At 38.2% G+C, this 27,386-nt stretch overlaps 1 protein-coding gene across 3 annotated transcripts in view; it reads right to left on the reverse strand.

The window, feature by feature from the left end:
- The window catches only part of LOC150101407 (1-phosphatidylinositol 4,5-bisphosphate phosphodiesterase classes I and II-like), a 965,056-nt gene that overhangs the window by 54,775 nt on the left and 882,895 nt on the right, over positions 1-27,386 (reverse strand). For all 3 annotated transcript variants that reach the window (XM_090400893.1, XM_090400892.1, XM_090400891.1), the window contains 2 exons: positions 15,684-15,760; positions 1,289-1,384 (listed from right to left, as the gene is read on the reverse strand). In XM_090400893.1, the coding sequence (XP_090257019.1) occupies positions 1,289-1,384; positions 15,684-15,760 (173 nt within the window). The remainder of the gene's footprint in view (positions 1-1,288; positions 1,385-15,683; positions 15,761-27,386) is intronic.

Genomic DNA, 27,386 nt, shown 5'->3' on the forward strand with positions numbered 1-27,386 from the left:
GGCACTCTGGAAAGAGTTCTGCAGGTGCTCCAACTGCCACTGCACATCACTCCGCACAACCTAGCGATCTCACTCCCTACAAATAATTCCTTTTTTTTTTCATCATTTAAACCATTTTCTCTCTCTGTAAATTCCGTATCAAGCCACTATTTTCACTCACATTTTGGCTTTCTTCAACCATAACTATCTCACGACCTGACACATACTTCAATTCCTCACTTTGCTTAAACTTTCTGCACATTCTCCCACCACTATCACTTTCCATCCAAACTCCAGCCTCCTTCAGGAAAGCATACATCCCACACACATCACACTGAACAAAGTCCCTCACATTACAGTTTTTGAACAAAGGCATCATATTTTTGGACGCCATTATCTTACATCGCATTGGCGCCATGTGCTAGTCTCTGAAACGTATCGTTAAAATACTAAGTTAAATAAAACGGAATTCACACCAAAATCACACAGACACAACAAGCTACCAAAAATAAACAATACTACATTAAGATTTAAACCAATATTCCCATTTTCACTCAAAATTATACTTAGCTTTTGGGAGCTCTCTGAAAACACTCTAATAATACTGAATGTGAATATGAAGTCAGTTGCCCTGTCCTGAAAATACTTCAGCCACAAACTTTGTTTGCTTACACTTGGATCAAGGATTAAACCAAGAATATAATTTCTTGGCATCTATAATTTATAGTATAACCAAGTGGAAAATTTTCCAATAACTTTAGTTAGTTAAATGTTACCTTTAGAAATCCTTTCTCCTCTGAATATAATTTATAGTATAACCAAGTGGAAAAATTTCCGATAACTTTAGTTAAATGTTACCCTTAGAAATCTTTTCTCCTCTGAATAACAACATGAGAAACGTTTAGAGAATTATCAACTATCCAAGTTCATTAAACAGGACTTGCCCTCCACATAACCATTTTGCAATTTGCTTATATCCACACACTTTGTGGAATTATGTAACTAGTTTTTGACAGAACAGTTACCTTTTATTCCAGTAGATGTTATGTATATTCTCATGTCAAGTAATTTTTTGAGAAGAAAATCATGCTACCTAGGGTATTATCATAACTTAGTCCTCCATGCATAAGTCTGTCACATAATGTCCCTCCTATTAAACACAGTGTTCATAAGATTGCACTTTAACCACATTTACTTTTTTGAAACTCGTCACTCATGGTAAGTTATATAGATACTAACAGATCAATTCCATATAGATAATATAAAATTATAATTGCAAGCAGGGACTCAAAAATGAAGTAACAATTACCTTGATAATTCGTTTTTGTCCTTGTATTTCTTGCTGAGATTTTTCATTTCCTCTTTAGTTTGCATTTCTAGTCTCTTCATAAGATCACTTACCTCTCTAGGAAAAAAATGAAAATAAACCTTTAAACACAAGTTCTCCTGCAGGAGCCTATTGGTTCCATTAGGTCAAGAAATAATATTAATACTAATATGATATAAAATATCATAGAGAAATGAAAGTTATTATATATTTCAACTACACTGCTTGGAAAGAATTCAACAGATACCATAGTGTGAGGAACAGTTATGGCACCCATCTTAATAAGATGTAGGACTTCCTTTTGCTGCGATGACTGCAGATCCTATGGGATATATTTTCCACAAGCATACAATAGCAATCAATGGGAATTTTGGACCATTCTTCCTGTAGGCATATAATGAGGTCCTGGACTGTTGGGGGGGGGGGGGGGCAGATGTCTCTTGACCTCACCTGATGCTCCAATTCATCCCACAGATGTTTAGGAGAGGAGTTGAGATCAGGGCTCTGTGGAGGCAAATCAAGTGTGCTGACGTTCATGTTCACAAACCACACAGTTACAGCAACAGCATTATGACACAGTGCATTGTCTTGCTGAAAGAGACAATGGTTAGTTCCATATAAATGCTACGAAGTAGAAAGCATTGCATCATTCAGAATGTTCAGATACCTCTCTGAGTTCAGTGTTCGTGGCACCATAAACAGAAATCCAAGGCCAAACCATCAACACCACCACCTCCAAATTTCATAGTTGGGAATGTACTCTGGTAAGAGACATTCAAGGCATCTGCTACACCTGTCTATTTGCTCAGTAGAGGGTGTAGCCTGATTCATTGCTCCATAAAACACAGCTTTCCAATCTTTCATGCCCCATATATGCTTTTTGCACTACTGAGGATGACACTGCACGTTTTGTTTCAGGTAATTTGTGGGCTTGCATATTGCATCTCTACCATGAAAACCCATATTGTAAGCCTTGGTTCTGAATGTTTTTGCAGATTTGTGTTCCACTCGATGCCTGGAATGAATTTTGTCATTTGTCAGCTGACACATTGAACTTCGCATTCAATGTGTCAGCTGACAAATGGCAGTTTTTGCATATTATTCTTCATAGTATCTTAGTCATGTTCAGTAAGTGTGGTTGGTCATCCACTTCAGGTAGCACTTGCAGTTGACTCTGAACTTCCATCTCAGTATGGTATCGCTGATTGTTGACCTGTGATGGGACAATTTGTCAACAATTTGCTGGTGTGCAGCATGGCATCCTATCATAATGCCTCTTTCAAACTCCATCAGTTCCTTTTTTGCAGCCATTTCACCCAGACATAGTTGCAATGACTTGGGAGCATCACATTCCTCTAATTTATACCAGCTGCAAACACATTACACTTTACATGGCATGATACAACTTGTCCATGGGGAGTGTCCATTGACTTCTTTCCAAGCTGTGTATGTGGTATAACTAATCTTGGCATTTCAGTTCCTATATCTGCATCATGATTAAGATGAGCTCATATAGAACTCATTTAAACAATGAATGAATGGAAAGAAGCTTCTTGGTTTTGGTCTCACACTCTTAAAAAATGTGACTTCTATGTGTGTGGAAAAAAAAAAGGAAAAGCATTTATTTCAACAATAAAGGAACATTGATATTTGCAGTTATACTTATTTTGTAGATTTGAGCTTTATTATGAATAATATAGCAGCCTGGTTGGCCGAGTTGTTAGCGTATTCGCTCTCCAATCAAAGGACTGCAGGTTCAAATCCCACCATGGATATGGATGTTCGTAACTGTCTGTGAAAATACTAGTGGTGTTGGTGTAGATCAGGGTTTCCCAAACTGTGTTCCGCAGAACACTGGTGTTCTGCGGAAAATGAATAAATGTTCTGTGAAAAATTATCAAAATTAATATTAGCCTGTAATGGTTTTAAATGCTGTGACAAATTCAAACATGTTTGAAAATCAGGCGCTCCTCATTTTGCATGTGGACTGTGCTATTAAGGCCAGCGTGCACTTGACTTGGCTGCCCATGGTTGTTGACACCTCTGAGCACGAGTGAAATAGGAGGTATCTATTCTAGGAAACATGTGGTCATAAGCAAGGTCAATGCGATGCGGCCCAGCATGCCTGTAGTGTGCGCTTAGCTTTACATTGAATATGAGATCGATGATACTCGACTCTAACCAAGGTGTTCCATTAAAATTTCAGGATTTGTGAAGTGTTCTGTTGTAGGAAAAATTTGGGAAACACAATGTAGATGATGATGGTAGTTGCAGTTTGCTCTAGTTGGTGGATTAAGTGGTGGAGACAGAGAGTTGTATAATAGATGCCCTCCCTTGATGAGCCTTTGGACCTCCAAGGAGTTGTCACGTAATAATAATAATATTAGCTATTATTATAATGGAAAAGGAAAGGGCCCTTTCTTTTTCGTTATAATAATGGAAATATCCATGGAATAATTGATAAAAATTATATTATTCTTTCATTCATATTTGGGTGTAAGCAAACTAAGTTTGTGTGATGTATCTGTAGCTACTTTCATAATGAGACCACCTGTAATAATCTTGCTCCATCTTCAAATGTTTACTTAAGTGTTATAAAATGTCAACTGCCTTAATTGTTGGTTGCTGCCATCTGTGACATTCTACTATATTTTATTTGTTCACATTCGGTAGTCTAACAAATTTATTTGTTTTTCGACTGTGCTAGTTAGACTATGCATTGAGTGTGAGTTTGTAAGATTCTAAGCTGAAGACAAGGCAGATATTGTTCTTATTTCCCTGCTAAATTGAATCTCTACCTGAAATCAGTCATGGCTTAAACTTAATCCAAGATAGAGTTACTCAATCAAATGCATGTTCGAATTTTTCTTCTTCTTATTATTATTATTATCATCACAGGTATCTCCATGGAGTCAGTAGACTCATCGCGGGAGACTCAAACTATCAAAACAATATCTGTCATATCTCTTCTTGAATTCATTTACAGACGAAGAACTCACAACTGAGTCAGGCAATGCATTCCACTCATTCACCACCCTCCAGGCAAAAAACCCTCGTTCTCACACCCTTGTTAATCACACTTTTCCTTAATTTCCACGGATGACCTCTTGTTCTTCCATCACTGTCACACAGCTGAAATATTTCCCCTGCATCAATCTTCTAAAAACCTTTCAGTAATTTAAATATTTCTGTTATATCCCCTCTTCTCCGCTATCAGCCAACCTCTGCAATCCAGAAGCTCTCAATCTATCAATGTAGGGAGCATTTTTTACATCACTTACCAACTTAGTCACTCTCCAAGGAATCCAGGTGACCAGACTTGAGCACAGTAATCCGAATGTGGAAGTATCAACACCTTATAAAGGGGAATAATAACGTTTTTACCTCTGGATGTTAATGTGTTCCTCAATAACCAAGTAATCCTATGTGCAATCTTGGACACCTTAGCAATATGTCCTCTGAACTTCATCTCCTTATCCACCAACACCCCCAAGTCCCTAGTCTCATCAATCTCTTGGAGTACCGTTCCATCAATGCAGTACACAGCTGGTAATCTTTTAATCCCAAAATTTATTACTTTCCACATTGAACTGACATCCATTACCTTTTGCCCATTTTGCCAGCTTATTTAAATCATCCTGCAAACTCTCAACATCAGCTTGATTTTTTATTGCGCTACCCAACTTTGCATCCTCAGCAAACAACTGAATATCTCCCTTCAAAAGAAAGATTTCGGTATTGTGATCGCATGTTTATTAAGATAAATAAAGATAAACAAACAAACCCGACAAGTTTCGTATGTCATTTGACTTACATCTTCAGGGGTTACAGGTAACTAAAAGTTTAAACACAAGAAATGAGAAATTACTCAAAATAGTCCATTAGATGTTGTTATGGCCATCTAACTGTTCATGAAATTAAAAAAATCCGAATGCGGTATCTATACATATGTTAATGTATGCTATGTTTGAACAATGCTGAATGTTGTCACGTTCTGTTGTTCGCGTTCACTCTGTCCGAGGTCTGACTTAGGTATATTTTTTACGAATGCTGACTAACTTGGTGGAGAATTAGGCCCTGGTTTTTGTTGAATATGCTTAGAATCCCAATGCATTGCATTGGGATTCTAAGCATATTTGCAGCTTTCTGAAATTTTCTTGTGAAACAGTTTTTTTTATTTTAAGAAGTACATTTTATGCCAAAGTACATTAGTCAGTGGCAGTTGCATGGGATGCTAGTCCTGATTGGTGTTCTCTCCTTTTTTGTATGTCTTTTTGATGTTCGTTCATACAAATTTCCCCTGCTCTTCCTGTCTGGCCTACGTAACAGATACCACAAGAACAATAAATTTGATAGACACCTGGTTTTTTTAAAGGGTGAGGCCACGCAGTTAGCCTAGTGGCTATGCACTTCGCAGTCATATGTCTGGGGAAGGAGTGTCCTAGGTTCGATTCCCGTCGACGACGTGAGACATTCAGGGATCTTACTCAGCCATAGCCAAGTTAGTGGGTCTTGGGCGTGGACAGCAGGGTTTTTCCACCAGTTTATCTGGGGTTTTACATCCCGCAAGCAGGCAAACCGGCCCCGTGAACACACACGGATTACAGTCATGAATATCTCCCTTAGGGGATGCAGCAGAGGAGTGGCGAACCTACTGCATTAATATGCCAGTAACCTCTCATTAGGAGGGGACTCAACCCGTCCTAGGACGGACGAGAGGGATAAGATAAGATAAGAAATCTTGATATTTTTTTCTAATGGTAGAAAAGCTACTTTAATGTTATGCTTGTATAATAATTTGGCCAATTTGTCTGTAACATTCTTGATGTATGAGGATCTGTGTTAAATAATGTAATTCTTCATTCTGCTTTTCTTCTATGCTGGAAATATTGCAAGCTCTATCCTTCAAGGTTTTTATCAAACCTATTTTTTGCATGGGGTGGTGGTGTGAGGCACCATCAAGAAATCTTCCTGTGTTGGTGGGTTTTCTATAAATGGAGAAAGATAATCTGTTGTCTTTTTCATTGATTTCTGTTAGGATATCAAGGAAAGGTAGTTTTTTTAAGTTCTTCCTGTTCTGAAGTGAATTTTATGTTGTTGTGCAGATTATTAAGATAATCTTTAAAAGCAGCGAGTTCCACTGTCATTCCTGGCCATATGATGAAAATATCGTCTATTTAACGAAGCCAAATTTTCGGTTTTTTAAGATAGTTGTTTAATGTTTTTGTTTAAATAAGTTGTTTAATGTTTAAAAATTTTGAAAATTATTTTCAAAATTTTCCATATATAGGTTTGCTAAAACCAGGGAGAGGGGGAAGCCCATTGTAAGTCCTTCTTTTTGTGCCCAAAATTTGTTTTGATACATGAAAACCATATTTTTTATGCAATGTTTATATAATTCTACAATGTCCAGTGGAAAATAATGCATTAAACAACTATCATAAAAAACCGAAAATTTGGCTTCGTTATGTAGATGATATCTGACTCTCTCTTGATTTCCCACCGAACTTCTTCTTTGTCTGAGCCGTCAATAATTCTGTCCCCTCTTGAACCCTAAATTTGGTGATTTGGCAGCAGTGACCATGAAAAGAGTGGTTCCTGTGCTGGTGAAGATTCCTTTTTCCATGGTAGCAATGGGCAACTCTCTTTTAAAGAAGCATTCAGGCGATCGACAGCAGATTTCTCATGACAGTGAATTCAGGGAATGAAGTGGACTGGAGGAGACTTAGGACCTAAGATGCTTCTCTTTCAATGATCAACAGTGGACTTCACGTGGCAGCAGACCCAAGTAAAAGAAGGTGAAAACCCCAAGATGAAATCCTACCTGACACTGGAGTTTTAAAAGGCCCAGACTTCACGTGTATGCATGCACACATGACTTGAAACTTCCATGTACAGTTATGGATTGACATCTAGATGATTACAGCACACTTCACGTGTCTTTCGAAATTGCCATATATGGACATGCATTTACATCATTACATAGTGACATATTTCATGTGTCACATTAGTTTAACAAATGTTTTGCAATTAAGTTATTACATACAAAACGATTTATAGTAATAATGCAATGGCATTTCTTTATGTGTAATTTCCTAAAGAAAAAAACTTGTAAAAACGATCATGATAAGTTATTTATCATGTGAGATTTTACAATGGCTTAATCTTTTACCTTTTCTCTCTCTCTTTTCCAATGCCTTCAGGAGTGTGACATTCACTATTCTCCTTAGGATTTACCTTAATCTAGTCATTATTGGATTAGAACTAAGGCGATTTCATTTCTTAATCCTATTAACAAATACTCTTGTCCTATAGGTGTTAGGCTTAGTCTGCACTATAATGGATTTTCCCCAGTCTTGTTGCTTGAGCATCATACTATTTGTCTCATTCACTTTATCTATATTGATTTTTTGGATTTGTCCGACCTCCTTCCGAGAATTAATTGGAATTATATCTGTCTTACTAATTTTATGAATCATGAATGCAGTTTCTTTTTGAAAGAATTTACATTTTGAACAATTCAGGGATAACATCTAGAAAGAACTTTTAGTAAGGGGTTTTTCTATGAGATATCAGGTCCTTGGAGTATACTAGCAGGTTGTCCTGAAAGCAAACTACTCCTTCACTTATATCTGAAAAGACCGAATTCATTAATGCCTGAATCGACAGGACTGAGGTTAGATCCAGTTCAATGAAGAACTGTTCTCCTTTTAAATTATTTACTATTTCTTCAACTTCGCACAGAGAAAATTTATTTGTTTCAGTTACTTGCTTGACTGGATTTGTACAGGGCATTCCTGTAAGATCGTCAGAAAAGACATCTGGAAACAACTGGAATGCAGACTCAATGAAGGTATTGATTAATTTTTTCATCCACTCAGTTTTCAAATTCTACTAGGTTTTCTTTCAGTCTTATCAAGTCTTGCTTCTTATCTTTATTTATCATCTCAACTTCAACATTTCTCTTTGTTTAGCTTCAAAGCACTCATTAGACCTCTGCAATGTTTCATAGTTTTAGCCAGCCTGGTTGACGGAGTGGTTAGTGTATCCGCTCTCAAGCTAAAAGGCTGCGGGTTTGAATCTCGCCGTGGGCATGGATGTTTGTGATTGTCCGTGAAAATACAAGTGGTTGTGGTGGGTGGTAGATGGCGTTGGAGTAGATGATGGTGGTAGTTGTAGTTGGTGGACTGAGGGCAAGACAGAGTTGTGCCCTCCCTTGATGAGTCATTGGACTCCCTGGAGGTGTCATGTAATAATAATAACAACGTATAAACAGAATGCTTATTACTGATATGTGCTATTTCAGCACTATCAAGTTGACCACACAAGCTATAATTAAATCTACTAACACAATATTTGAGTCATACCTTATTCCCTTTCTTTCCTTATAATCTAACTTTTTTCCATCTATAACAATATTTAGCTAGATGCCCTGTTTTGTTACAGTTGTAGCATTTAAGCAGAATCCTCTCATTACTTCCATACATCGAGTTTCACTCTCACTAGATGATTTATCTGCAGTTGCTTTGAAATGTATAACTTTAATAATAATGAAGATTAATCATATTCATCAGTTTACATATGAAGCATCAAACATTCATTATTGCATAAATGTATGAGACTTTCATATGTCATGAAGAATGAGGCCCTGGTTTCTGTTGAAGATACCGTGTGATTGCATCATCTCCATTGATTCCGTAAATATCCTTGAAAAGTGAACATCTTCAAGTTAAGGCATTGAGGCAGAGGAGCAGTCCATTTCATGATGTTCAGAAGGTTAATCCAAAGTATGAGGATTATTGTCCTCATAGTTTGGATTCAACATGTATTGTATTAACAGTGAGACAAAGGCATAGGTACATTACCTAGAGAAACTTAAATGGGCAAAAAAAAAGTATTGCTTTCTACCTCTCTCTTTGTTAAAATAATGTAGAGAAAATTTTATTATTTCAACTTTTTTTAATAATAAAAGGGAAAATTTACTTCCTATAAAGTTAAAAGGATCTATGAAAGAGCAAGTTTCACTCTATTATGTGGCCAAATTCAAACCACCAAATTTACAGCTTACGGAGCAAAAAATTTATAATTCACAGAGTACTTTATCCAGTTCATTACCTTCAAATACTTAGAATTTTGTTGATAGTATTGCCTTTAAAAAAAACATTGAAGTTAGACAAGTGCTGCAGAGATCATTTATCAAAAAATGTAACCACCCATGGTTGAAGAGATAGGATATCATGACATATGCTAAAGAAATGTTTGGCAAAACTGGTTAAGCCATTAACATGTTTGTATAATTTGAATCTCTGCTCAGGAAAGATACTGCATGAATGGAAATATAACATGATAACAACATTGTACATGGGTAGTGTAAAAAAAAAAACTTATTTCAAACTACTGACCTGTTAGTATCTCTGGAGTGGTGATGAAGTACTAACTGATGACCTGGAGTGAGAGCCTATCATCATTCTACCTAGACACTTCCTAACACCACAACTTATGCAGCAGAGGGTAATAAAATCAAAGGCACTTCTCCAGTGGTATGTGAACAACAGATGAGAAGATTTTCACCATTGATGAGTTGTTTAACTGCCAAAACTATTGGGTATGTTCCCTGGATGGTTGCACAGAAGGTGTCATAGCACCCAGAATTCAGAGAGGTATCACCCCCACATCAATAATGGTTTGGTGTGTGTGTTAACATGGGGGGGGGGTGACAGCAGGGGTATCCAACTTGCATTTCTGTGAGAAAGGGATCAAAACCTCTACCAAAGTGTATCAAGACACCATGCTGAAACTTATGGTATGGACACAGAACAACATCTTATTTCACAGTACAGTAGACCTTCTAACAGGATTCAGTCTCTGCACACAAGGTGAGGACCACACATCACCATCTGATTGGCCATCTGGCTTGAATCTGTTGTTGGACTTCAAATTGTGGTTGAAGCTTGAGAGAGTAGCCTGCAGCAAATGGCACCTCAACAAAGTCAGACTGAAGGTGAATTTGGAATTAATAGTGCCAACTTTTCCAATGGATGTTGTGCATGCTGCCATTGATATGTGGCCTCACAAACTTCGGGCATGCATGAAGGCAAAAGGGGGACATTTCAAACATTGATTGTTGCTAACACTTGCATAGGGAGGGCACTAGTGGGCCAAACACTGCGGACGTGATTTGAAGAGCTCCTGATTCAGATAAGTTTTACTAGGAATAATTAAGTATATATGCGTAATTGTTTAAGTAAGAGAGGCTGTAAACGTTGTACGCTACTGATATTATTAGTGTGGGGGTTTTTTCTTGCCTAAACTGAATTACGAAATCGTTATTATTAGACCTAGTAACCTGCAGAGAAAAACAAAATGGTGGCGACATTGTCATTCCATGATTTTAATTTAGATTTCAGTCGTTTCGTTAAGTGTGAGGTCTGTTATATGTATTCCTTCGGTTACATAAATGATTTGTGGATGTTTAGTGCAGATGGAAGAAGGGTGTGTGCGTAGTGTGACCTAAACAAGGAACTGATGAATGCGAATATGAACTTGATGACAGAAAGTGCTAGTACCGATTGTGTCACGAGTGCACGTTTGAAAGAGAAGGATGGTGAGGTAGAGAGGGGAAAAAATGTTACAAAAATCAGGAAAAAAGAAAAAGAGCGATTTGACAACCGTAACGGATGTTAAAAGGCACGAAAGTGAAGCAGAAAGAAACAAAATTGAAAGAATAAATGAAAGTAGAAATGGCGTGATGCAGAAATCGCAAGTAAAATCGAAAAAAAATCGAAAGAATAAATGATAGTGAAAAAAGAATGAATGATGGCGAAAGTTGGACAGATGTTGGAACGAAAGTACTGAACCAAAGAAAGATGAAATGACAGTAAAAGTGAGAAGAATGATAGCGAAAGTTGGACGCATGTTAGTCCGAGAGTACGGAAACAAAGAAAGATAAATGAGAGTGAAAGTGAAAAGAATGATAGTGAAAGTTGGACGTATGTTGGACCGAAAGTACGGATACAAAGAAGGATGAATGAGAGGGAAAGTGAGAAGAGGGGGTCGAGAGTTAGAAAGATTTAATGATAGAGAGAATGTGTCGCGAGGTTCGGAAGGTGAATTGGATTGGATGAAGCAAGAATTGAAATGGATGCGGAATGAAATTAAGAGAATTCAGGTCGAAACTATTAAAATAATTCAGGATGGCATTAAAGAGTTAATGAAAGATGAGCGAGTGGCATTGTATGGCGACTCTATTATTAAAGGTGTGCTAGAGGATAAAATGCACAAGGTATGTTTTCCAGGCAGTAAAATGAGTACAGTGATTGAAGCATTGAATATGAGGTGGGAGCGAGCAAAAGAGTTAATTGTATTAATTGGTACAAATGATTTGAGAGAGAACAAAGAGCATGTCAAAATGAATGTCAGGAGACTGCTTGGAAAGAAGATAAAAGAGAATAGTGTGACAGGAAGGATAGTCAGTGTGTTGCCTAGATATGATTGTGGTGAAATGAGGCGGAGAACAAGGATCATGAATGATATTCTGGCTGAAATGTGTGAGGAGATGGGAGTACAGTTTGTTAACGTGTGGAATGAGTTTGAGGGACGAAGTGAGCTGTATGAGAGCGATTGACTGCATTTGAGTGGTTATGGTGTGAGTCGTTTGGAAAGACTGCTGCTGGAAAGTAGAGAAGTGAATAGAGAGAATGAATCAGATCAAGGGGGGGGGAGTGATGTAGAAGAGCAGGAGAGTAAGACAGGAGAGATTGAAGAAGTGGAAATGAATGGGGAAGTGAGTGGTATGAGTATAGAAAATGAGAGAATGGGTATGCAAGAGGAGTAGGGAAACGGGAAGGCTCAGGGTAGACAGGGGTACACAGCGTGAGAAAGGTGGATGCTCCAAGAGGAGGTGAGAGCATGTGTAGGCAGGAAAGAAATGGGATGACCAGGGATCAAGAGGAAACAGATGGAATTGCAAAGGGTTCTAAAATGAAGAAGCAGAAAGGGAAATGGCCCCAGTCCAGCATGGAGAGATTGCATCGAGTGAGTGGTATCAGTGGAACTAGCTGTAGATCCAGAAATGAGTTGTTGTGTTTGTATACCAATGCTAGAAGTATAAGAAACAAGGCGGATGAAATGGTTGCACTAATTGCATCTGTAAACCCAGAGATTGTCGGAATAAGTGAGACATGGTTAGATGAGGACGACATCCTGACAGGAATAGAGATGGAAAGTTATGATGTGTTTCGTGAGGATAGAAGGGTTAAAAAGGGAGGGGCGTGCTATTGATGATAGAGAAAGATTTATGTCCGTATAAGGTAGAGATGCAAGAGGGAAATAGGGCCAGTGGTTTTGAGGCAGTATGGTGTGAGATAGAGGTGAATAGAATCAAATACTTGGTAGGATGTTGTTATAGACCTGGTAATATGGATGGTGGTGATAGTGAAATGTATAGTCAAATAAGCCAAGCAAATAAGAAAAGGGTGATTATTATGGGTGATTTTAATTATGGCAATATAGACTGGAATGAAGAAATAGCAACTGGAAGTAAAGAAAATGAGTTTCTTGAGTTTTTGAGGGATAACTACCTCAGACAGTATGTAACAGAGGGCACACGAGGATTAAGGGTTTTGGATTTGGTCATCTCATCGGAGGATGTAATTATCAATGAGGTGTCAAATCATCCACCAATTGGTGAAAGTGACCATGAGGTGATTACCTGGGTGGTTGCCAGCAGTGTAAGGACCCCTGTGAAAAAAGGGTATATGTGGAACTACAAGGGGGGTGATTATGAAGAGCTCAGGAGACAGCTTGCAGGTGTAGCATGGAATGAGGAGTTAGCTGGAAAAGAGATCAATGCAGCTTGGGGGATTTTCTAAAACTAATTAGTAGATGCAATGTCTAAATGTATTCCACGGGTGAGAAAGTTAAATAAGGTAGGTGTGAGATGGATGAATAAAGAGATTAAGCATGCGATACAGAGAAAAAGGGCATTGTGGAGGCAGCATAAGAGAAGTGGAAGTAACCAATTTCATGAGGTCTACAAAGACCAGGCAAGGACCAAAAAAATCCTAGGGAGTTCTTTCGATATGTAGCCAGCAAAAGAAAGAATGATTATGGAAGGATGACATTGATTGGAGGAAATGGTATAAAGACAGCTGTTGCAGAATGTGTGGTGGAGATACTTAATGAGCAGTTCATAAAGATCTTTCAATCTTGTGGAAGTGACTTCATGGAGAGATTAAGAGCAGTTGATGATGGGGAGGAGAGACTGACTGTAAGTGAGCAAGAGGTGTTTGGGGAGTTGAGTAAACTAAATGTAAATAAGGCTGTGGGACTTGATAATATATCACCGCGTATTCTGAAGGAATGTGCCGGAGAGTTGACACCTGCCTTGACATATTTTTTTAATTCGAGTCTTGCATTTGGTCAAGTTCTTGATCAAACCCAAGCATCAAACTATAGGCCTATCTGTGCGTCAGGTGTTGTGGTTAAGTTGTTGGAGAAGCTTGTGAGAACTAGGATCCAGAGTTGGGTTGACAACAATGGTATAATCTTTGATGGACAGCATGAATTTGCTAAAGGGAGGTCATGTTTTAGTAATCTACTTACTTATTACAATAAAGTGACTGCTTCCTTGGACAGAGGAGAAGGATACACAGTAATACTTGGATTTCGCAAAAGCTTTTGATAGCGTACCTCATGATAAGTTGACAGTCAAACTAGAGCAGATGGGGTTGGATATTAGATTAGTGCATTGGATTGGAGACTGGCTATCTGATAGGTATCAACAATTTGTGTATGGGGGTGCAATATCCAGGAAAAGGAAAGTCACTAGTGGAGTGCCTCAGGGGTCTGTTTTAGGGCCATTACTATTTAACTTGTATATTAATCATATTGACGAAGATTTGGATGGAGATATTCAGTTGTTTGCAGATGATGCAAAGTTGGGACAAACCATAAAGAGTAGTGAAGATGTTGTGGCCTTGCAAGAAGACTTGAATAAATTGAGTGATTGGGCAAGCAAATGGGGATGTGAGTTCAATGTTGCAAAACGTAAGGTTTTAAAATTTGGAAAACAAAGATGGGATGCAAAATTTATGCTTGGTGAGAATATATTGTTGGAAGTAGAGGAAATAAGAGTTCTGGGGGTGATAGTGGATAAGGATATAAAATTTAGGGGACACATCGCCAAAATTGTGAAGACGACACAAAGACTTCTGGGAATGATGCGGAGGACACTGACGTGTAGAAGTAGGGAGATTCTTGTTCCACTGTATAAGGCTTTGATTAGGCGACACATGAACTGTTGTGCCCAGATTTGGTCACTTGGTTTTCAGAAGGATGAAGAGATGTTGGAAAGGGTCCAAAGGTGACTGACTAAGGTAGTTTCTGACCTCTGGAATGTCGAGTATGAGGAAAGATTGAAAAGATGTAATTTGCAGAGTCTAGTGGAGAGAAGGAAGAGGGGAGATATGATAGAGACCTACAAGTTGGTAAGGTGTTGTTATAGGATCAATGGTGGAGAAGTTCTACCGAGAATAGTGGGAGATCAGGGGAGAACCAGAGGACACTGACGTGTAGAAGTAGGGAGATTCTTGTTCCACTGTATAAGGCTTTGATTAGGCGACACATGAACTGTTGTGCCCAGATTTGGTCACTTGGTTTTCAGAAGGATGAAGAGATGTTGGAAAGGGTCCAAAGGTGACTGACTAAGGTAGTTTCTGACCTCTGGAATGTCGAGTATGAGGAAAGATTGAAAAGATGTAATTTGCAGAGTCTAGTGGAGAGAAGGAAGAGGGGAGATATGATAGAGACCTACAAGGTGGTAAGGTGTTGTTATAGGATCAATGGTGGAGAAGTTCTACCGAGAATAGTGGGAGATCAGGGGAGAACCAGAGGTCATGCCTGGAAACTGTATAAAGAGGGTGTGAGTAGGGGAGTGAGAAGCAGGTTTTTTTCGTGCAGAGTTGTGAGTGATTGGAATGCCTTGCCTGAGAGTGTGGTGTCTGCAAGGAGTTTGAATGTGTTTAAGACACGGTATGATGAGATATGTGCGAGATAAACGGACCTCCTAGATGAGTCTTTGACTCAATGAGGTCTTGTTTAATAATAACAATAATAATAATATTATATATCTGGTTTGTATGTGCTGAAAACTGTAAATGATTTAACGATAAAGGTTTATGTGCTGTTCAAGTTGTAACAGTATTTATAGCCAGACCAGGTATATCTTTAGTTCTCTTTAATTCACCATCTTGGCTTTCAAATCTTGTGTCATTTTTTGCTATCACTCCCCCCCCCCCCCCCCTTGCTGTCTTATGATATTATCACTGTTATTCATATTTTACTTCAGGAATCATTCATACCGAAAAAGTTTGCTTACCTGTCATGTAAAGATTTCAGGTAATCCAACTGTGTTGCTTGAGATAACTGCATAGCTTTTTCCATTGCAATAAACACCTGAAAATAATAATAAAATCCATTAGTAACTATTACCTAAAATCCAGTGATTGACAGATATATCATATAATTTTGTTGTTTTGGGTTACTGCAGAAAGGCATAGGACTCTGTTCTTGGACTGCTGTTATTTAATTTTTTTCATCGTCATCAATCATGTTCCTGATATGCACTCTCAGGGGGCAATCAGGATACTATTACATTTCTACTAATATCCTGTCATTTTTTTTTCCAAATTAGTCTATCACTTGTCAGTACTCTAATGTTGTCATATCTTATATTTCTGTCTTCTAATATGTTCCTGACTGCATAAATTCACCTAAATCTCAGTATTCCTTTAAGTTTTTTTCCCCTTCCATTCTGGCATAAAATACCTGCACTAGATTTGTTCAGGATTTTATCTGAAAAAAAAAAAAAAAAAATCTAAATTTGATATCTCCAGTTCTGTTATCATGCTTAATGCCAATTTCTTATATAATGTGATCTGTATAGATATAGATGATGAATAAAAGTGAAGATAGAGTGCACCCTTGTCTCACACCTGATTTCACATGAAACCATTTTCCTGTACTTGCTTCAATTCTGAATACTGACAACCTAAATATAAACTACAGGGTGTTCGGGATAAATTTGACAGTTTCGTAAGGAAAAAGAAAATCTTCTTTGTATCTATTAAATTTAATGAATTGACAAAAAAACATTACAGGCAGAGTTAATTACAATACTATCAACAAGATTTACTCAAAATAACCACCATCAGCATCGATCACAGCTTCAATTCTGCTTCGGAACCTCGAACAAGTTGATGCTACAGTCTCCCTGGGAAGGGCCGCAAAAACTGTTTTAATTTTATCCATTAACTGGGCTTTTGTATTACTGGAAGTGCGATTGGTGTCTTTTTCAACTGCGCCCCATACAAAATAATCCATGGGGTTAAGGTCTGGGGAGTTTGGAGGCCAAACATTTGGACTGGTGAAGTCGTAGAAATTTTCAGACAACCATTTTTGACTTTTCCCAGAGGTGTGGCAAGGGGCCGAATCCTGCTGCCATACATACGGCCTACCATTGGCTATCCTTGTTATCCAGGGCTTGACTACAGTTAGCAACTCCACGAACAAAGCCCGAATTCCAATGCCAGGGTTCTTCAACACCTGTTCCTGCAGATTTGCGAGGAATTCTGCTGTACGAACGCAATCAGATCGTCTGCTAGGGATCTTTCTTCTTGCTACATCCTCGTAGTCACCATTGCAAGTCTCTAGTTCATGCCTGATTGTTTTTACTGTATTCAGGGAGCATTGGGCAGCAGTCGTAATATCCTTATTTTGATGGCGGGCACGAATCATCATGATACAAGTTATTCTCTTCCATGATTCAGGTGGGTTCCAGCTATCCATCCTTTCTGACATCTTGTATATGAATGAAGAAGGGTCCAAACTTTTAAATGAAGAGAAGTGTGTGTTAATACATGTAACTTACGGAAAAATATAATTAATTATAAATATGTCAAATTTATCCCGAACACCCTGTATATATTTCTCTGTGTAATGTTTTATTTACACCATATAACTGTTGCATTTCAAAAAGATTTTTCTCTTGCCACCATGTCATATGCTTTTTTCAGATACACAAAACTAAAATACAGATACTTGTAATGTACCTACAGTTTCTCAATTATTTGTTGCAAAAGTGAAAACCTGATCCTAACATCTATTTGACCTGAACCCACCTAGTTTTTTCTCCAAGTTTAACTTCCACGATTTTTCTTAGATTCTTTTGAGGTTTGATTGCATAAATCTTACCATTAACTAGGTAGAGAAATTTCTCTATAAGTTTCGCACTCAGTTTTATTTCCCTTTTTAACAGAAGGAAACTATAAGAGCTTTACTCCCATCGTCAGGAATTTGACGTTTTGATCAGGCATTCTGAATTATGCAAGTATAGCCATGATAAAATTTTTATATCTCCATATCAGAACATTTGTGTTCAAATATCATCTAATCCATATGCCTTTCCATATTTTAGGCTTTTGTTAGCTTTTTCCACCTAACTATTGATATGTACTCCTGATTGCAATCTTCTTGAATATTTTCTACCACTTTCATATCACTGCTCGTTTCGTTTAAATCTTTCAAAGTAATTACTCCAGATATTCAGAATATCTTTGGCTTCATTTTTCATATTACCTTTGTTATCTCTGATTACTGTTACTGATTTCTCCATTTCTAAGTTTTTCAATAGCCTCCGGAACATGTTGCCATCTTCTTGATATTTCTTGTAGACAGGCTTATATGTTGGTTATGCACTCTTAAATTACTTAAGGAATTGAACAACGTAGATACGAAAATAAATCAAATTACACTTTAATAAATATTTCCGATATTTCGGCAACATCATGTTGCCATCTTCAAAAGGAACTTACAAAAAAAAAGGCACGTGCACGTAGACACTACAACACAGTAACTGAAAATGAAGAGATGAAGCTATTGTTCTCCTAAAAGTCCTGATGGTGCCCTTTAGCGGGCTAAGTAGGTGCTCTTGACCGTTGGGCTGAAGGTCTGCTGATGTAAGCCTCCCAAATTTGGGGCAGTCGCATACAACCAAATTTCTTGAGGTTTGGAGAGTTTCGTAGGGCTGACGCTGATTCCATAAATAGTCTTTTGAATTTGTATTTGCTACTGTGTATTACTGTAGCTTTCTTCCATCGTATTCTGTGGCGTGTATCCAGAGCATGGTCTGCAAGACCAGAATGGCTGTACTTGTGAAAACGGATGTAGTCCTTGTGTTCAGAAATTTTGATATTCGCTGTCCTGCCTATTTGGCCAAAGTAAGAGAGTTTACAGCTTCAATGGACCTGGTATACACCAGGTAGGTCTAGGGGAAGTGGTTGATTTTTAGTGGAACGGATAAGGGATGCCAATTTTCTGTATGGCCTTTAACAGGAGGTTAGGTCATGTTTTTTTAAGATTTTGGTAATTTTTTCCGAGGTGCCTCAGATGTAGAGAATGGTGATGGATTTAGAGTAATCCTTGTTGTGGGGAGGGGGTGCGGTTTGTAGATTTTAATATTTTTTGGATTTTTTTTTGGGGGGTAGCCATTGGCTGAGAAAGTGTTGTGATTTCGTTCAGTGTTTAGGGCCATGTTGTTAGAACAGATTAGTTTAGCCCAGTTGTATAGTGTTTTCACCACTCCATATTGTTGTGAAGAGGGGGGGGGGATTGTTGGTGAATGTATCTGCCTGTATGGGTGGGTTTTCTATAAACTAAGAAAACCAAGGCTCCATCAGGCTGACGGGTGACTAGTGTGTCTAGGAAAGGGAGCCTGTTGTTTTCCTCTTTTCCAGGGTGAACTTGATTCTGGGGTGTTGGTTGTTTAAGTGTGTTAAGAAGGAGAGGAGTGTTTCAGAGCCATGTGGCCAAATAACGAACACATCATTAACGCCATATGGTTGGTTTTTGTGGGGCAGAGGCTAAGGCTTTTTTCTTCAAAGGTCTCCATAAAGAAATTGGCCAGGGGTGGGGAGAGTGGTGAATCCATGGCTGTCCCCCTCTATTTCTTTGTAGAATTTTCCCTGCCAAACGAAATAGCCTGAGTTCATTGTGAACTGAAATATCGGGAGAAAATTTAGCTAGGATTAGCTCTAGTTTCATTGAGTGGGACATTTGTGAATAAGGAGGAGATGTTACAGCTGACCATTATGTCAGTATGTTGGAGTGTAAGGTTTTCTATGCTGGCTTTGAAGTGGGCTTAGTTTTTTATGTGTGATGGTGTGTTACCAGTATAGTGTGTGAGCTCTTTGGCCAAATGTTTAGCTAATTTGTATGTGGGCGAATCAATGCCATCCACTATGGGATGTAATGGCACATTTTCTTTATGTATTTTTGGGAGTCCGTAAATACGGGGGGGGGGGGGTATAGAGTTAAACGGCTTTAATCTGTTAGTAACTTCTATATGCCAAGAAGTGACTTTCTTAAGGAGCCTGTGAAGTTTTCTAATTGTGAGTTGGTGGGATTGTATTCGATAGGGAGGTAAGTAGCCCGATCTAATAGAAGAGCTTTAAGCTTACCTGTGTAGTCCTTTTGGTTAAGTATTATATTTGCATTTCCCTTATCTGTTTTGGTGATAACTAATTCTTTATTATTCCTCATTTCCTGCAGAGCTTTATATTTCTTGTTGAATATGTTGGTTTTTGGTGGTCTTGCTTTGGAGAGGACACATGCTACATCCAGTCTTACACTGTTGGCGATTTGATGTGGAAGGTGGCAGATTCCACGTTCGATCAGGATCATAATATCCTCACTAGGTATTTTTCTGGGAGCAGTGGCAAAGTTGTGGCCATGTGAAAGCGCGTTGAGTACTTCAGGGTGACTGAAGAAAGGGTTGATTACGGTGTTGGTAGGAAGTTTTGGATTGACGGTAGAGTTATTTTTTAATTTTTCGAATTTTTTCATCTGCCGGCCTCGTATTTTTTCAAATTCTTTGTCTGCAGTGGTACACGAGACGTCATGTAAAATTGACCAAAGCTCTTGATTTAAAGTGCACGAAAGCTCTTCTTCGTAGGTACGAATAGCTTCGTTAATGTCCGCTAAGAGAAACCGCGTGGTGGTGATTTGTTCACAAAGCAACGCGTAGCTGGCACAGTTATATATACGGAGAGCTTTTTGTGAAACAAAACGGTACTTGAATTTTACATAGTTCGGGATTACCTGATTATCCCAGCAGCGTTTTAGGAAAGTTAGACGATTTAATTGTTTAGACAACTTCAACTTCATTTTATCGTATTGGCGAGCTTTCCATGCAATAGCATCTCCTTGGATGATGTTAATTCTCGTAGACAGGCTTATACGTTGGTTATGTATTATTAAATTACTTAAGGAATTGAATAACGTAGATATGAATATAAATTAAATTACACTTTAATAAATATTTCCGATATTTTGGCAACGTCATCTTCAAAAGGAACTTACAAAAAAAAAAAGGCACGTGCACTTAGGCACTACAACACAGTAACTGAGAATGAAGAGTGAAGAAGGACATTAACAAAGCTATTATTAAAAGAGCTATCGTGCACTTTAAATCACGAGCTTTGGTCAATTTTACATGACGTCTCGTGTACCACTGCAGACAAAGAATTTGAAAAAATACGAGGCCGACAGATGAAAAAATTTGAAAAATTAAAAAAAAAGAATTCTACCGTCAATCCAAAACTTCCTACCAACGCCGTAATCAACCTTTCTTCGGTCAACCTGAAGCCTGAAGCACTCGACGCACATTCACGTGGCCACAGCTTAGCCATTGCTCCCAGAAAAATACCTAGTGAGGATATTATGATCCAGATCGAACGCGGAATCTGCCACCTTCCACATCAAATCGCCAACAGTGTAAGACTGGATGTAGCTTGTGTCCTCTCCAAAGCAAGACCACCAAAAACAACATATCCAACAAGGAATATAAAGCTCTGCAGGAAATGAGGAATAATAAAGAATTGGTTATTACCAAAGCAGATAAGGGAAATGCAACTGTAGTACTTAACCAAAAGGACTACACAGGTAAGCTTAAAGCTCTTCTATTAGATCGGGCTACTTACCTCCCTATCGAATACAATCCCACCAACTCACAATTAAAAAACTTCACAGGCTTCTTAAGAAAGTCACTTCTTGGCATGTAGAAGTTACTAACAGATTAAAGCCGTTTAACTCTATACCCCCCCCCCCCCCCCCCGTATTTACGGACTCCCAAAAATACATAAAGAAAATGTGCCATTACATCCCATAGTGGATGGCATTGATTCGCCCACATACAAATTAGCTAAACATTTGGCCAAAGAGCTCACACACTATACTGGCAACACACCATCACACATAAAAAAAAATCAGCCCACTTCAAAGCCAGCATAGAAAACCTTACATCCCCAACATACTGACATGATGGTCAGCTTTGACGTCTCCTCCTTATTCACAAATGTCCTCACTCAAGGAAACTTTAGAGCTAATCCAAGCTAAATTTTCTCCCGATATCTCAGCCCTATTTCAGTTCACAATGAACTCAGGCTATTTCGTTTAGCAGGGAAAATTCTACAAAGAAATAGAGGGGTCAGCCATGGATTCACCACTCTCCCCACCCTTGGCCAATTTCTTTATGGAGACCTTTGAAGAAAAAGCCTTAGCCTCTGCCCTACAAAAACCAACCATATGGCTTTGCTACGTTGATGATGTGTTCGCTATTTGGCCACATGGCTCTGAAACACTCCTCTCCTTCTTAACACACTTAAACAACCAACACCCCCAGAATCAAGTTCACCCTGGAAAAAGAGGAAAACAACAGGCTCCCTTTCCTAGACATACTAGTCACCCACCAGCCTGATGGAACCCTGGTTTTCTTAGTTTATAGAACACCCACCCATACAGGCAGATATATTCACCAACAATCCCCCCCTCCCTCACAACAATATGGAGTGGTGAACACACTATACAACAGGACTAAACTAATCTGTTCTAACAACATTGCTCTAAACACTGAAACTAAATCACATCCTCAACACTTTCTCAGCCAATTGCTACCTCCCTCTCCCAAAAAAATCCAAAAAATATTAAAACCTACAAACCACAGCCCCCCCCCCCCCTCCTCAACAAGGATTACTCTAAATCTATCACCATTCCCTACATCTGAGGCACCTCGGAGAAAATTGCCAAAATCTTAAAAAAACATGACCTGACCTCCTGTTACACGCCATACAGAAAATTGGCATCTCTTATCCACTCCACTAAAAATCAACCACTTTCCCTAGACCTACCTGGTGTATACCAGGTCCTTTGCAGCTGTAAACTATCTTACTTTGGCCAAACAGGCAGGACAGCGAATATCAGAATTTCTGAACACAAGGACTACATCAGGTTTCACAAGTACAGCCACTCAGGTCTTGTAGACCATGCTCTGGATGCACACCACAGAATATGGTGGAAGAAAGCTACAATAATACGCCATAGCAAATACAAATTCGAAAGACTATTTATGGAATCGGCCTCAGCTCTAAGAAACTCTCCAAACCTCAACAAATTTGATTGTATGTGACTGCCCCAAATTTGGGAGGCTTACATCAGCAGACCTTCAGCCCAACAGTCAAGAACACCTACTTAGCCAGCTAGAGGGCACCATCAGGACTTTTAGGAGAACAATAGCTTCATCTCTTCATTCTCAGTTACTGTGTTATAGTGCCTATGTGCACGTGCCTTTTTTTGTAAGTTGCTTTTGAAGATGGCAACATGACGTTGCCGAAATATCGGAAATATTTATTAAAGTGTAATTTAATTTATATTCGTATCTATGTTGTTCAATTTCTTGATATTTATCTTTTTTATCCCTGATATCCAACTCCATTGCTTCCAGCCACATCTGGCAAAAAAGTCTAAGGGTTTGTAGCAGATTACTACTTTGTATTGCCAGTGTCTGTTTATACCAAGAAATTTTATACTTGGTTTTAATCCTTTACCCAAGTAAGCAAAACAAAGTTTTGCATGTGAAATATATTCATGTCTGTGATATCTTTTATATATATATTAAAAAAGAATTATACTGACTAGGAACACCGAGACAGGTATGATAAAAACTTTAATAAAACACGATTAGTTTCGTCCGAACTTCGACTTCTTCAGGTGTGTAAATTACAGAAAACTGGAAAAAATAAGTTATAAAACTTAGTTGTCTCATATAAACAAGTTGGGAATAGTAACAGTCAAATTTGAACTGGTGTCAGCGTGGCAGGTCTAGCATGAGGCATATGTGAGTGGCCACTGACTCGGAGGCGCCAGAACTGGATCGCTGCGCTGTGAGAGTCAGTTAAGCTGTAGCTTAAATTATTGTTCATGTGTGAAACCTTATTATGGACAAACCAATAAGTCTCTCTCACTATGTCTTGAAGAACATCAACGTGACATCTCTTACAAGAGAACCCGTGCAAGCGTCCTCTCCAGTCGTGTTCTTTTCTCTGCTAACTCTGATCTAGAATAGCACCAACACCAGATAGACTAGAATCTTGCGACCACTATCAATAAATGCAGTGATGAACTAGAGAGCCGCATCCTAGAATCAAAAGAAATAGTTCTGGACCCATCACACATGAACAATAATTTAAGCTACAGCTTACCTGACTCTCACAGCACAGCGATCTAGTTCTGGTGCTCTCGAGTCAGTGGCCACTCATCTATGCCTCACGCTAGACCTGCCATGTGGACACCATTTCAAATTTGACTGTTACAATTCCCAACTTGTTTATATGAGAAGACTATGTTTTTTAACTTATTTTTTCTAGTTTTTTGTAATTATTTACACACCCGAAGAAGTCTGCGTTCTGACAAAACTAGTCGTGTTTTATTAAAGTTTTTATCATACCTTTCTCAGTGTTCTTAGTCAGCATAATTATTTTTAAAAATGTTTACAAGCCGAGTGAATAGTAGTAAGCGCCTCCGTAGCGCAATTTGAAGAATGACGGTCCATTGCACCCTTCGATTGGAACAGGCCTAAGTTCGATTCTCGTCGCGACAGGAGGAATCTTTATGTGGACTTTTTCAATCGACGGTGAGTTAGCCAATCTCATACGGAGGTAGAAGGGTTTTTTATCCCAGAAACTAAGGTTTTTCATCCTGCATACAGAAAAATCGGCTCTTCAGAATACATGTAAGAATAGGCCTTAAATCAGGACCAACGAAAAATGACGTAAATGGCAAGAAAAAAAACGTAAATTGCGGGAAGGTAAAAATGGGGTTTTTACTATAACTATTATTATTATTATTATTCGTGACACCTTCAAGGAGTCTGAAGACTCATCGTGGGAGGACAACTACTATACAACCATCTCCACCACTACAGACAAAAAAATACTAGTTGTGGTGGTGGGCGGTAGATGGCGTTGATTGAAATGGTTGGTAGTGGAGGTTCGGTGTAGCGGTGGAGACGGTTGTATAGTAGTTGTCCTCCCGCGATGTCTTTGGACTCCTTGAAGGTCATCACGAATAATAATAATAATAGTTATTATATATATATATATATATATATACACACACACACACACACACACACACACACACAGTAAAACCCCATTTTTACATTCTCACAATTTACGTTTTTCTGCCATTTACGTCATTTTTCATTGGTCCCGTCTTAAGGCCTATTCTTACAATATATTGTTTTCCTGGCATTAACAACTTGATGTGGACATTATTTCCCGTGATTTGCATTTTTTTCTCGGGTGGCAATATTGATTTTCGAATCGATTTCTGCGGAAATCTGTGCATTTATGTTCCCAGATGGCATTGCTTTTGGCTGTAGTTTCGTTTCCGCCATCATGGTGACCTGCACACTTGCAGCAGTAATGTAGTGATGAGTGATACCGTGATTTTCCAATCGCAGTATGAATTGCGATGGTGAATTATCCATGTTAGTAACATGGAGAAAAAAGACAGAAAATGTATTTCGGTAGAAGAAAAGATGGCAATTCTGCGCCATGTAGATTGGCATGCCGGAACACGTGTGCATTTAGCAAAAGATCTTGGACTCTCCATGTCCATTTTGAACACGATAGTAAAAAACAGGTCGAGCATTGAGCTCAATGGAAAGCAATCTGGCGCTATGTGGAAAAAAAAACGAAAAGCAAAAACAATCAACAATTTAAAGATTTTTTTAAATAGATAAATGTAAGTAATTGTAAATTCATTTATTTTCGGTTATTAAATTTTGTAATCGAGTATGTAGACTCACATACTAGCATTGTCATTTTTAGCCTTTTTTTAATGTTTTTTTTTTACATTTCCTGCTATTTACACTTTTTTTCCATCCGTTTCCTGAAAAGTGTAAAAAAGGGATTTTACTGTATATATTAAAATTGCAATTAACCTATGAATATAATTTGATTTTTATTCCAACAGTATCTTTGATATTCATCCATTATAAAATTTACACCTTTAAGAAAAAAATAATTACATATTGTATAAAACTGAAAAAAAAAAATTTACATATCTTAATCAAGTCTTCCTATGACTTTTGTTTAGCCCCTTTTACACAAAGCTTAGCTCTATTTCATTTTTCTTTGTTTTCTCTTAGTGTACCTACAGACTTATTTGCTATTAACTTTTTTATATGTTTTGTTCTTTTCTGTGACAACCTCCTTAATTTCCTGAGTCTCTCATGGTGATCTGATTTTTCTATCACTGCAGACAACTTCACCACATGCCAGTGTGGCTGAATCAATCAATGCCTTCTTCAGAGTTTTCCAATGAGACTCCAAAGTTTGGTTCTTGTTTTTGAACTCTTTCAATTTTTTCATAAATAATATTTGAATAATTGAGTCTGCATATTTTTCTTTTTGACATGATACTCATTTAACTTCCTTAAAGGTAACTGATGATCACTTCCAATTTCAAATTCACTGTATACTTTTGCACTCTAACCAGTGCAAGATGTTGTCAACGATAATACATTAAATTAAAGATACCAAGAAATTATATACTTGATTTAATCCTTTATCCAAGTTGCGCCTGAAGTATTTTTATGACTGGAGCAACTTGTATATAGAAGCTAATGACTTCACATCACTTGCCTTATTATCCCATAATGCAAAGCACATATCCGTACGCATATGTATAATGCTATGCATTATGGGAATGGTCACTACCCAATTAATGTGAAGTCATTAGCTTCTATATACAAGTTGCCCCAGTCCTGAAAATACTTCAGGCACAAACTTTCTTTGCTTACACTTGGATAAAAGATTAACACGTTCACTGCCACACTACTTTGGCATAGTCTGTTCCCGTACGCCGAGCAATTTCACTTCTTCAAGGTCAGTACGGTAATCTCGTTGCTGGCGGTAAGCGTCATATGAGTATACTCGTAATTGGCTTGTGCAGAGCATATACCATCTATGAGAATACACAGTTTTGATGCTAGCTCCACAAGCCAAGCATTTTCACTTCTTCAAGGTCAGTACAGTAATCTCGTTGGCGGCGGTAAGTGTCATATGAGTATACTCGTAGCTGGCTTGTGTAGCTGGTTTACCAACTACGAGTATACTCGTAGTTGGCAGCGAACGTGTTAAACAAAGTATATAATTTCTTGGTATCTTTAACGATAATACAGTCGATAAAATATTTTTTTCTTGTGTCTTCTCTCCATGTGAATTCTTTCGGCACATCTTTGTGTCCAAATTCACAAGCATGGTGTTAGTGATGAGTCCTGAACAGAAATCCAGAAGGCCTTCATCATTATTATTAGTTTTTCCTCTTCTCTTCAAATTTTCCCAAAACATTTCTATATTCCTAGTATTCATCCTGCTGTTCAGATCACCAAGGACCAACTTTTTCTTTTTTGTCAGCTGTTCTCATGATTGACTTGAAAAATTCTTTCACTTCTTCCTTAGAAAAACCTTCTCTGGTACCTTAGGCACAATAAGTCACATTGCTTCCCATTTTGATGTTTGTCCACATAATCCTACTTGAAAGTAGGGAAAGGAGTGAATACTTAGGAGACTGATTATAAGGGCAGCCAGTTTCAGGTAAGGTTTGAGAGCAGTACAGAGATTATATTGCATCACAGTTCTATTTTTTCTTAGGTGCTCCAGATGTAGGGAATAGTAATAAT

Source organism: Typopeltis vanoorti, chromosome 11, assembly GCF_054136105.1.
Source record: "Typopeltis vanoorti isolate ZY-2024b chromosome 11, IOZ_Tvanoo_1.0, whole genome shotgun sequence".
Lineage (NCBI taxonomy): Eukaryota > Metazoa > Arthropoda > Arachnida > Uropygi > Thelyphonidae > Typopeltis > Typopeltis vanoorti.